At 33.7% G+C, this 12,093-nt stretch overlaps 1 protein-coding gene across 1 annotated transcript; it reads right to left on the reverse strand.

Moving 5' to 3' along the window:
* Positions 1 to 4,852: 4,852 nt before the first annotated feature.
* LOC112516695 (sodium/pyruvate cotransporter BASS2, chloroplastic-like) lies at positions 4,853 to 11,161 on the reverse strand. The gene is made up of 13 exons (XM_025123891.1): positions 10,922 to 11,161; positions 10,699 to 10,798; positions 9,128 to 9,257; positions 9,002 to 9,043; positions 8,796 to 8,909; positions 8,234 to 8,296; positions 7,739 to 7,866; positions 7,319 to 7,400; positions 7,094 to 7,145; positions 6,920 to 7,017; positions 6,105 to 6,263; positions 5,920 to 6,009; positions 4,853 to 5,190 (listed from the first exon to the last, which is right to left on the reverse strand). The coding sequence occupies exons 1-13, from the start codon at positions 11,031 to 11,033 to the stop codon at positions 5,113 to 5,115; spliced, it is 1,248 nt and encodes a 415-aa protein (XP_024979659.1). The 5' UTR covers positions 11,034 to 11,161; the 3' UTR covers positions 4,853 to 5,112.
* Between the last annotated feature and the right edge of the window lie 932 nt (positions 11,162 to 12,093).

The following is a 12,093-nucleotide window of genomic DNA, read 5'->3' on the forward strand; positions in this document are numbered from 1 at the left end:
GATTGTTAAACCCCAGAGAGGGCACAAACCCACACAGACGTCGAAATAAGCGAAGGAAAAAAAAGAAGGATGAAACGAAGAATGTTTTGAATCGTGAATTAAAAAAGGGTTCTTTTTGACTTGAAGTACACTTGCTTTTTCCAAACAAAGGCCCAAGACGGTTATATAATTAGTACCCTTTTCATTTCTCCTTTGCAATTTAGTGCAATTCAGGAGATCAAAAAGTCTAATAACTTTATAGTGTGGTTCACAATATATCTGTATCATTTAATGTTTGAATGATTTGACATAGAATGATTAAAATATTTTTATGATATAGTGTATGATGAAATATAATTGTTTGATAATTTTATACAATGAAATTATGGCTCTTAATGGTTATAGGGAATCCATGATACAAAATCATTCAGAGAGTTTTAGAACCATTAAAATGCAGAATAAATTAATAAGTTGTTTTCATAAGCCATTCTGGGTCCGTCCCTGCTCAAAAGTGCTTATTACCGGTACCACATCAGAATAAATTAATAAGTTGTTTTTATAAGCAATCCCAAACACCCCCTTAGAAAGCTGAAAGCAGGGTTCAGAAAGGATAAGATGTTTAAGAAAATTATATTATAATAAAATAATTAATTATTATTTTTATAAGAAAATTATATTATTAAACCAAATATAAATTACTTCGTTATTGAACCTAAATTAAATTATAATAAAAAAAATTGAATTAAAAAATTACACAAAAAATAGGAATTTTAAATAGTTAATCTATACTATATTATAAAATATTTGATAAAAACTTTTAAAACCCATTTTTTTTATATGAAGTACTGTTTAATAATGCATATTACTTAAAATTCAAGATTATAATTAAATTTTGCGTAAATATAATTTATTAAAGCTTTATTTTTAAATTCGTGTAACTAACTGCAGATAAATATAATAAAATACAGAATAAACATTTAATTTTAAATATATAACATCTAAAACATGATTAAAATAATCATTGAGTTATAATAAAATGCTTAATTATTATTTTGATAAAAAATTATATTATTAAATTAAAAATAAATTACTTTATTATTAAATCTAAATTATATTATAATAGAAATTTTGAATTAAAGAAATTACAACAAAAAAACCGAGAATTATTAAATAGTTAATTTGATATTAATATTCATATAATTTTTTTCAATTTTTTATGATATGTTCAAATTTATATTTCATTGAAAGATAAAAACATTATTGCTTTCTCAAAACCCCATAAAACCGTATTATATCGATAAAGACAAAAACTAAAAGCTAAACATTAAAATCGAGATATATTTCGGTGCATTGCACGAGTACCCTTCTAGTTTGATACTAATATCGATATATTTTTGTCAAATTTTTATAATATCTTCAAGTTTATATTTTATTAAAAAACAAAAACATTATCGCTTTTTCAAAATCACATAAGACCATACTATAACATCGTTTGAGATAAAGAATAATGAAATATTAAAATCAAGACGTATTTCGCTGCATTGTGTGAATACCCTTCTAGTTATTTATAATTTGTTTTTTACAAATTATCTATAAAAGGACAACATTCAATTACATTCTTAATCCTACAACACAAAATGCACCAAAGATTCTAAATCCTTCCAATTCCAAATCATTCCACAAAAATTCAGATCCCCTGAAAACATTTCGTCAAATCAAACTTGCCATAAAAAGTTCAAATCACCTGTATTATTCCCATGATAATCCTTGTTATTTGTAACTGATTTGATATTTGTACTTCATATTTTTAAAACATATCTCAAGATTTACGAGGAATTTGGTTCAGGCAGATGAATGAAAATGAAAATGACAGAGAATGAATTCTCATTCCTCCCGGTTTAACCTCGATAAGAAAATTTAGGCTTATGGGGGAATGAACCCATTATATTATATAAAACCAAACAAAATCTTTTATTTTCATTCTCATTTATTACTGTTTAATATCTCTAACCGAACACCTTATCAATTATCAGTATTTGATTGTAAAGAAATAAATATCATTTTCCTAACACTCCCTACAAACTATTGAATGCTTTGGCATTTTGTCTCTAATCATTGGAGAAAGTTCTAGATTTCAGTAAATAATGTTCGAGAACTTTCTTTCTTCTTTCATTATCTGAATATATATACGAATATTTAAATTTCAGTATTTTTTCTCCTTTATTTTGTTTCAGTATTATGTCTTATTTGTTTCTCGTACTTTAATTTATGTCTTTACATTATTGCATTTTAATTATTCGACGAGTTATATATTCCATTACATTCTTGTAATTATTTTAGGGGTCGTTTACCTAAATGCTTACCCGGTAAGCACTTATCGTTAGAAGTCAACAATATAATTTATTTTACCGGGTAAAATTGTAGTACATCAAAACGTATTTATGCAACATTTTACCTGGTAAGCGCTTACCTGGGTAAGAGTCGTCACCCTCATTTACCGGGTAAAACTCTTCATCCTTATCATCACTCTTACCAGGTAAGATTTTTACCCTTTGCCATGTTCATTCGGTAAGAAAAATTGCTCAGTAAGTACATATCAGATAAGCGTTTAATAAACGACCCCTTAGTGTAGACTTTGCATTTCTCGTAATTTTTAATTTACCATCATTTTTATTCATCGTAATTTTACCTTTAGAAAAACTAATGGTTAGATACGTTATTTGCAACGAATCATCAGATTTAATTGTGTAAAAAATTCTTAAACTGATGAAATTTATTTTCATCAAGTAGTTGTTGAAAACCCACTTAAAAACATTTCTTCGAAATCGTCATCTGAAATCATATCTTTTACTAGACTTTTAATTTAACTTTTTACGCCTTTTGATGTGGATCGATACTGGGTATTTTATTATTTTATTACTTGTAAAAGACGACAATAAATTGATAAGTATATACTTGCACAAGTTTCCATTTGCTAATGGTCATAGAGATTTATTTAATACTAGAAGCATACTCGCACAACGCAGCGAGATACATTTTGATTTTAATATTTCATTTTATTATTTATTTCAGTCGATATTATAATATGGTCTTATGTGATTTTGAAAAAGCGATGATATTTTTATTTTTGAACAAAACAAAAATTTGAAGATATCATAAAAATTTGACAAAAATATATCGATATTAGTGTCAAATTAACTATTTAAAATTCTTATTTTTTGTGTAATTTTTTAATTCAAATTTTTTATTATAATTTAATTTAAGTTCAATAACGAAGTAATTTATATTTTGTTTAATAAAATATTACAATCACTTAGGGACCGTTTACCAAACACTTACCTGGTAATAAAATTTAACACTGCCACTTATTTACCGGATTAGACTTCAGTCCACCAAAAGCATAAGTAAAGGTTAGTATATACATAAATAAAATAAATACATACCTGGGTTGGGTTTACGTGAGACCCTTGAGACCATAAAATAACACTTGAAACTTCACAGTAAAATATTGTGAAGGTAAAAAAAAACTCTGAACCTTCAGAGCAAAAACACTGTGAAGGTTACCTTCATTGTGTTTTGCTGTGAAAGTTTAGTATTATTTAGGTGGTCTCACGAAAACAGTCTGGTCTCACACGATCACAAGTCTGCATACCTTGATTATTTTTGGTATTTTATCTTCTTAACGTATAGTAATAAGGAAATATATACCTTGACTAGAACTCTCGTGTTGATAACGTGTTATAAATCAGCAATGGTTATCACTAAATTACCAATAACGTTAACGATTTATGATGAGAAAAGAGAGAATACTTGGAGAGATTGAATACACTTATGCAAGTATATTGAAATGTATTTTTTGATTAATCTGGATATCCAACTCGCTATGCGAGCTGACTAATCTCAGGTCTCAGGATAACCACCTGCTTGGCAGATAGCCCGAAGTCACCGCATTTGAACCTTCGTGGCCACAAGGGGATTTTTACTTTTACTTAAGAGGTATTTATACTACATGATCTTCTATTCATCTACATGGTTTAGATACGTAATTATTTCGCAACTTGGCTGTGGATTAGACATGAAAATTGAAAATTATCATCCAGAAATTAAAGGATCGTTTACCAAACACTTACCTGGGTAAGCGGTTATCAAGTCACATTACCTTACCGGATGAATAACAAGGACCAAGAATCTTACCCGATAAGAGTAAGACAAGGACCAAGAGTCTTACTCGGGAAGTGAGAACGACGACTCTTACCACGGTAAAAGCTTATCGGGTAAATTGTTTCATACGGTGCCGTTTTTGTGGACTTAGATCTTACCCTGTAAGTAAGTAATAGTGGTCAATTTTACCAGTAAGCACTTATTGGGTAAGTTTTTTATAAACGACTCCTAAGTCTCATACCTCTTTATAATACATTCCATTTAATATTTACAATATATAAACTTAATTTTACAAAATCCAATATAAATTATAAAATAATGCTTTTTAAAAGTTTTTCATATAAAATTCTCATTTCATAATTTCAAGATTTCAATTTCTAAAGAACAAGTTTTCTAAAGTAAAACAACTGTTTACCAAACGCTTATCTAAGTAAGTGTTTACCGACAAAATTCAACACTATCACTTACTTATCGGGTAAGATTTTAGTTTACGAAAACAGTATCATATACAACAATTCACTCGGTAAACACTGACCTTGGTAAGAGTCGTTACTCTCACTTACCGAGTAAGACTCTTGGGGCCGTTTACCAAACACTTACCCGGTAAGCGCTTACTATTTAAAATTAACCTGCTCGCATTTGGTTGCTACGAGGGAAAAAAACAAGTGTCTGTTTAGAAACCTATTTTCGAACTTACACAATCATCATATGTGTAAAAAACGCTTTCTCACGATAACTTACCAGTCTAATACAAATACGATACGATGAGCATCAGATGGACTACCAAAATCCCTACTCAACAGTCTTACAACACGAAACAAAAAACTAACTGAGGCTTGTTTTCCATAACAAAAAACAGTCGAACCCGAAACAATATACAACTTTTATTGCACACAGTACAAGTCGTTATTGCACGGGGTTCGACTGTTTCCTATATGAAAAAAAGAATACTAATAAGAAAACAAAAAGCTTTTACTCCTTGAAATCATCTTTATCATCAACAGGAATTGGTTGGTTCCTCCAATACACAGCTAAAGCACTCCCACCGAGCTGCATTCGGTTTTATAAGACGTTAAATATGTCTAATATATAAACAGATTGTTTGGCAGTTGCTAAATGATTTGGTGCTGAATTATTAAGTGGTCAAAATGATTAAGAGACTCTTATGATATAGTGCAAAATGAAATATAATTGTTTAGTAATTGTTTACATTGAAATTAGGGCGCTGAATGGTTAAGGGAGACTTAGGATACAAAATCATTTGGAGGTTTTTATAGCCATTAAGAGGCAGACTTTTTTTGCCAAACAAGATTCACCTCTTAACAATTCAGAGGTTGCCTTTTAATGGAACTATTAAAAGGTAAACAAACAACCCCTAACCAAACAGTTGTGCGTCATGTATTAAGGACATATTTGGATATCATAACAGGTTTTTTGGACATTTTTGAAGTAAAATGTCTTATTAGCTATTTTATAGAACTAAGAAACGTCCGATAAATATACATTTTTATATGACACATTTTCTAAAATAATGTTGTATAAAAAGACTAATAAGATGTTTTATTTCAAAAGTGTAATAAAAAAAACCTATTAAGACGCCAAAAAATGTCTTATCAACTTATTGCAACACCTTTACATATGAACTGTTTGTTCCATATAAACGTAAGTCGCATAAAGCAGTCTGTTAGGATATTTAGCTAAATTTGTTGTAGCGTTCATATGCATTTGGGATATTACGACCATCGTAAAATGTTTACGGGAAAGAGAAAAGGTTCATACCGCCATGCAAACGACGCTTACAGCAGAAGGTACGGCTACGAGAGGGTTTGTGAAATGCTTTTGAGCAAGCAAAAACCCGAGGGCGGAGCTCTGTGTAGATCGAGATAAGCACATATATTGATCAACAGATGGCAATATTTATATGATCTTTGAAAACACAAAGTGAAATGGACGAAAGAAAGTACCTGCATCCCGCATTCTATGGAGATGGTACGAGATGTTGATTCACCAAACGATAACTTAGAAATGGCGTAACCGATAAAGAACGCTGCCCCATGGAGGGCAGCCACCGGAAGTAACAACTGTAAGCCTTGTGTTTTCAAAACATCCGCAACTTGCCCAATCTAAAACCCGAACAAGTAAAGATTTATACACGAGAGCGAGAGTTGATTCTTAGCCTAGTCGGATTTATAGCTACAACAAGACGAGCTTAATAGAATGCCAAATATATCTAAATGTCATAATAAACTGCTTTATTGGCCTTAAGTTTATAGGACAGAACAATTGTGCGTCCTATGTAAAGGTGTTGTAATAAAGTTGATAGAACGTTTTCGAGCGTGATAACAAGTTTTTTATTTTATTAACCTGGATATCCAACCCGCTATGCAAGCCGACTAATCCCAAGACGACCACCTGCTTTGCAGATAGCCCGGAGTCACCGCATTTGAACCTCCGTGGTCACAAGGGGATTTTTATTCCTCCTTGGATTTGAACCTAGGACCTCCTGGTACTTTTGACCTTTGGAGCCAAACTCAAACCAATCAGGCACCACCCTTGTGGTTCCTAACAAGTTTTTTAGGACGATAGGATACTTTATTTCAAAAGTATCCTAAAAAACTTGTTAAGACGCCCAAAATTGTTCTATCAACTTCTTGTAACACCTTTACATAGAACACAGTTGTTTGGTTCTATAAAGCAGTCTATTATGATATTTAGACATATTTGGCGTCCTATAAAGCTGATTTTGTTGTAATGCGATATCGAGCATGGGTGAACTAACCGGGCTAGCACAAAGAAGAGTTGTAAGGAGAACTCCGATCAATGGAGTCACAGTAATGATTTTCGACGTGAATTTGGGGAAGAATTCATTCAACAACACTGCGACAAGAAAACCAAATATTTGAGTTGGTAAACACTCGTTAAGAAGCCTCGAGAAAATAGATACAAACATTACCTCCGAGGATCGTGGGTACCAGAACAACCTGAAAAGTGCTGATGGCAAGGCCCTGAAACGATTTAAAACGTGAAACATGTTCAGGCAAACCTACGTGTCGATTGTTTTTTAAGAGGTGTTGAACTCCGAGTCTTATTTCATTTCTCATTGATAAAAGGTGGTGTTGAAGTCAGAAAGCAACGTTATAACTTAAGATCTTTAACAGTCCCATATACAACCACTTACTGCTGCATCAACCGGAACAAGTTGACCGGCTAGAAGTTTAGTGAGAAGTGGTGTCATTATAATAGCCCCGATAGTTGAGCACCTGTAAAAATCAGCATAAAGATTGCTCGTTAAGGTCGGTGGCATTTGTGAATTCCCAACTTGAGGTGCACATGGCTCGGGCTTTTTTGGGTCTGGGCCTTCCAAGCCCGTTTGTAGTTAGCTAAAAAGAAAAGCTTGGGTCTTTTCAGGCCCGGACCAGGATTTTTGTGTGAAAATGGACCCGATCAAGCTTTTTCATGCCGGGATTTGAAAGGAAAAAACTTGGCCCGATTGGGTTTTTAGGCCCGAGCTTTTTTGGGACGGGCTTCAGGCTTTTTGTGCATCTCTAACCACAACCCTACCATAAGTATTGGAGTAAACAAGAGAAGGTAAGCTTACGTTGTCATGAGAACAGAGAGAGCTACATTTCCTTTAGATATATAGGTTGCCACATTTGAAGCCTGGCCCCCTGGGCAACACGAAACTAGAATCAAACCGGTTGCAAGTGGAGCAGATAATTTCATAGTCTGTCGATACAAAATTCAAGTTTTTACATCAATAAAACAGCCAAAAACAACAGTAAAACTTTTCCACGTAACGGGCACAGCTCGGGTTCTTGCTCCATTTTTGCAAAAGAAAAATGGCAAGATCCCTCTACTTCTTGTTGCCAATTTATTCAAAAAAAAGCTGGAAACTTTTTCTTTCGTTTCTAACCTTATGTTGGTAGATCAAAAGTTATACTCACTCGTGTTCAGAAATATGTTACTTTGACTTTTTAAGGTCAAATCTTTTTCATAAAGATTGTTCTTGAAAACACTAATTTCTTATATCGAACATAACAGAAAAGGAAATGATACACGATATGATGAGAAACTAGTAGGCATAGTCACATACCATTGCAATGAAGAATCCCAAGATGGGTTTGATCAAGTACTGAGCAAGAAACCCGACACCTACCTGATTAACCCAAAAACATATTCATCCTTAATATGCAAAAAGGAAGAGGAACTTAAACAAATGAAAGAAAAAAGGGGCGACCTTTATGCACCAAGACCCCGGGTAAGGGTGTATTTGGTACGTGGACAAGACTGGACTAGACAGGACTGGCATGAGGTATGCAGGTGAAATAATTGTGGAAGGTTTTAAGGTTTTAACTTGACATGGGTAGTTTAGTAATTTACTTATTTGGTCCCATATCCCTTACTTTTCTTCCACCCAAAAAAACGCATTTTTGTCCTACTCAGTCCTGTCTTGTCATGTCTCAGTCTAATTGTCATGTCAAACATAGGACAAGTTTTTGTTCTGTTCTATCCCGCATACCAAACTCACAGGTACTAACTCAAACCTATGACTTTGCATTTAACGACAGTTGTTTATTTACTCAAACCCATGACCTTCTAGTCACAAAGCAGTAACATCAAGAAAAATAAAAAAGGAGATGGCAAGAGATGCATACAGTCCATGGATTCCGTAAACAACGTCTGAAGTCCTCAAATTTTAAAGTCAATCCCATAGAAAGCATAAGAAAACCCAAGCCAACGGTGAAAAGATCTGTTTCTAACCAAGTAACCTGCATTACGACTCAAATGATCTAATCAATTCACATGTGAATTTCCATCAATTAGAGAAGGCAAAAAAATGCACACAAAAGGGTATACTTACGGCAGAAGGCTTATAAATCCCAATGATTGTACCTAGAATAACCTGTTAATGGCATCATAAATGAATTACTACACTTTGAAATGCGTAAAATGGTGGAACTGCGATGAACACGTTGTTTAAACATACCCATAAAGGAAAAAGGGTTGTTAACGTTTCAATTGTTCTTTCGTATGTTGTCATTCCACTAGCGGTATTGGCATTGGTAGGCACATCTCCTGGTAAATTTGTTGCTGCTTGGCACAGAATCTTCGAACTCCTAATTATAAAATTATACAAATTTGGTCGTTTAATAAGCGAGATAAACATTTAATTAAGTTTAAGACCCTTTTTGGTTTGCAAACGGCATAAAGTTGTAGATAAAGCACCAATATAGCATAATCTCCCGAACTATATGGGGTGTGATAACTTTGCATAGGAAGAAGAAATAGATAAAACCAAAAACAACACGCCATTAAACTGTTAAGAGCATGTGCGGACCCAATGTAGGGCATACGGTGGCCCATGCCACCGTATTGTTCGTCGTATAAAAATTTAGGGTAGTGACAGGTGTCACCGTATTAATTTGTTGTGTGCCACCGTATATATTTTGAAACTTAAAAACACAAGTTTTCCTTGGTAGAGTTTGTTTGCAAGGCTTTTCTTCCACCCCAGACCCGAATTCAAATCATGTTAGTGTCCTTTTCTTAGTTTTCAACTTTTAATTTCAGATTTATCGTGTTTCTAAAAAATTTGCAATAAAAGACTTGAACAAACACCTCACATATGAAAAGCAATGAACTAACCAACAGACTAATGATGATTTTGTGAAAAATATCCCTATATTTGTTTCTTATAGTCAAAAGGTGCCACCGTTTGAAAAAAATTCTGGATCCATCCCTGGTTAAGAGTCTCACGTCAGCTACACTTGAACCATTTCTCAATTTATGTTAGAATCTCCCTTCTTCCCTCAAGGGCTCTTTTGGAGGGTAATCTGACGGAGTTCCACATATTCTCACATGGTAGCCAAGGTCTACCACTCTAGGGACTTGAGACTCTAGGGCAATCTGTACCCGCCTAGCCCCCCTCTCAACACCCTGGAAAAATTTGTGCCCGTTTACCTACGTTTGGGGGGGGGGGGCTAGTAGAGTCCCACATTGACTAGACTTGAACCATTCTAATGGGGTTTTCATTTTTGTTGGTTTTATCACTTGCATGTTTGATAAAAGCTCAAACCACCATTTAAAACCTTTTGATCTATGTGTTCCTTCACAAGATCATCATCAATCTTTAGCTAATCAACTGAATGTTCGCCCAAAACAGGTTCCTTAACTAAAGTAATCAATAATCTTACCAAGTGTCAAATGTATTAGGCCGTGTTTAGCTAAGCTAGCTTATTTCTTGAGGTCATTAAAAAGCCCTGTTTGGTAAGTCATAAGCTAGCTTTTTGATAGCTTAGTAGGGCTTCTTTTCCCAATTGTGCCCCTTATATGTTACATAAAGCTCCCTTATATTCTCCCTTCTAAGACATTTTACATCGTATTGTAAAGGACTGATGGTTTCTAGCTGACCGATTAAGCCATAGGCTGAACGAATAAGGCACAACCGAACAGCTTTTTATAGCCAAGAGAATATGCCCATAACCCTTATACAGCCTATTAAGCTCCTTCCAAACTGCCCCTAATTAAACAATCCATAAAACACATATATATACAGAGTACCTGGAGGCTGAAGATTGAATAATTGCTGGAGAGAATCGCTTATTCTGAATAGCCAAACAACTTTTAACATCACCAGATGAACCAACCCCACTTCTAAAACCTGAAAATTTTCACCAAATTTCGAACAAGTGTTCATCATATAAGTTGTAGCCAATGTACTTGAGCAGCAAACTAAAGAATACCCAATTCGAAAATAAGTATAAAAGTAGATCAATATACATACAAACATGGTCTCGAATCCCTCTTGGGGGCAAATCATATCTGGGTCTTTGAAGAACAGCATCACGTGATTGAAATTTACAATCTTTTGCAACAATTCTTGATATAGTCGCCATTGAAGATGAAGAAAACTTGGTGGTTATTTGGGCATATGATTCCGTTTTTGAATTGGGGAAGTGAGATGGGGCCAAGATTTGCAGAGAAGATATAGGAAAGAATCGTGGAAAACAAAGGGGAACCACACACCAGATTTCGAGCCAATCCAAAACCCCAAACAAAATGTTACTATCAAAAGCGAAAACTGAATAGGGTACAACTTATGGTGCTCGTTGTACTACTGTTCTATACCATAGTAGGATCTTGAAATTGAAAGCTTGATTTTGGTATGCGAATAAAAATATAAAATGATATTGTATTATTGATCAGAGTTGGTGAAACTGACCACCAAAAAAATGGCATGCAAAGAAAACTATTCATTATTTTAATAGGAAATATATTCCTAATTGTTGCTGTGTTGTATAGTTGAACTGAATCCAGACGTTGTCAAAATCCTTGTGATGATAAAATATCGACTCGTGTTATTTGTAAAGACAACCAACAAATCTTGTGATCTCAATTGGCACATGAGTAAGGTGTATTTTAACTGTGGGCTCAGTTCAACTGACAATTATAAGACTCGGGTTTTTGTGGATCATCCTCTGAGGTCATCAGTTCGAGCTGAAGTGGATCTAGTGGTTGCACTAGATAAATATCTTTATAAATTTTACATATAGACCTTTATCCTTTCAATATTTATGATTGTACATAACCAAATCTATGGTTTTACCGTTACAGAGTTTAAAAGATTAATACTTCATGCAAATCAAATCTATGGTTACACGTGATACCATAGGAATACATGTAGATCCTCCCCTAGGTTCGCTGCATGACCTCTCAAATTACTCGAGGTGCGTATAAGCTAGACTAGACACCACGGTTAAAAAAAAGGTATATTTATCAATTCCCCCCCCCCCCCCCCCCCCCCAACCCTCGCCCATCAATTTTAGTACAATTTGATTAAATGGTTAAACCTTGTTTAAGATAAAAATAACATGGTTCTTTTCAACAGACAAGTAAAACCAATCATGTACTATCCTGTGTATTTCATTAAATTATCATTACCTACTGTACAAAAAT

This window comes from Cynara cardunculus (genome assembly GCF_001531365.2).
Source record: "Cynara cardunculus var. scolymus isolate 2C chromosome LG 8, CcrdV1, whole genome shotgun sequence".
Taxonomy (NCBI): domain Eukaryota; kingdom Viridiplantae; phylum Streptophyta; class Magnoliopsida; order Asterales; family Asteraceae; genus Cynara; species Cynara cardunculus.

Bases quoted from the DNA above. Each gene is read 5' to 3' on its own strand.
- LOC112516695 (XM_025123891.1), bottom strand. From the start codon at position 11,033: ATGGCGACTATATCAAGAATTGTTGCAAAAGATTGTAAATTTCAATCA. The intron at 8,910-9,001 runs GTAAGTATACCC...GTCGTAATGCAG, and splicing joins GGATTTATAAGCCTTCTGCC to GTTACTTGGTTAGAAACAGA. The intron at 7,146-7,318 runs GTAAGTGGTTGT...AAATCGTTTCAG, and splicing joins TTGTTCCGGTTGATGCAGCA to GGCCTTGCCATCAGCACTTT.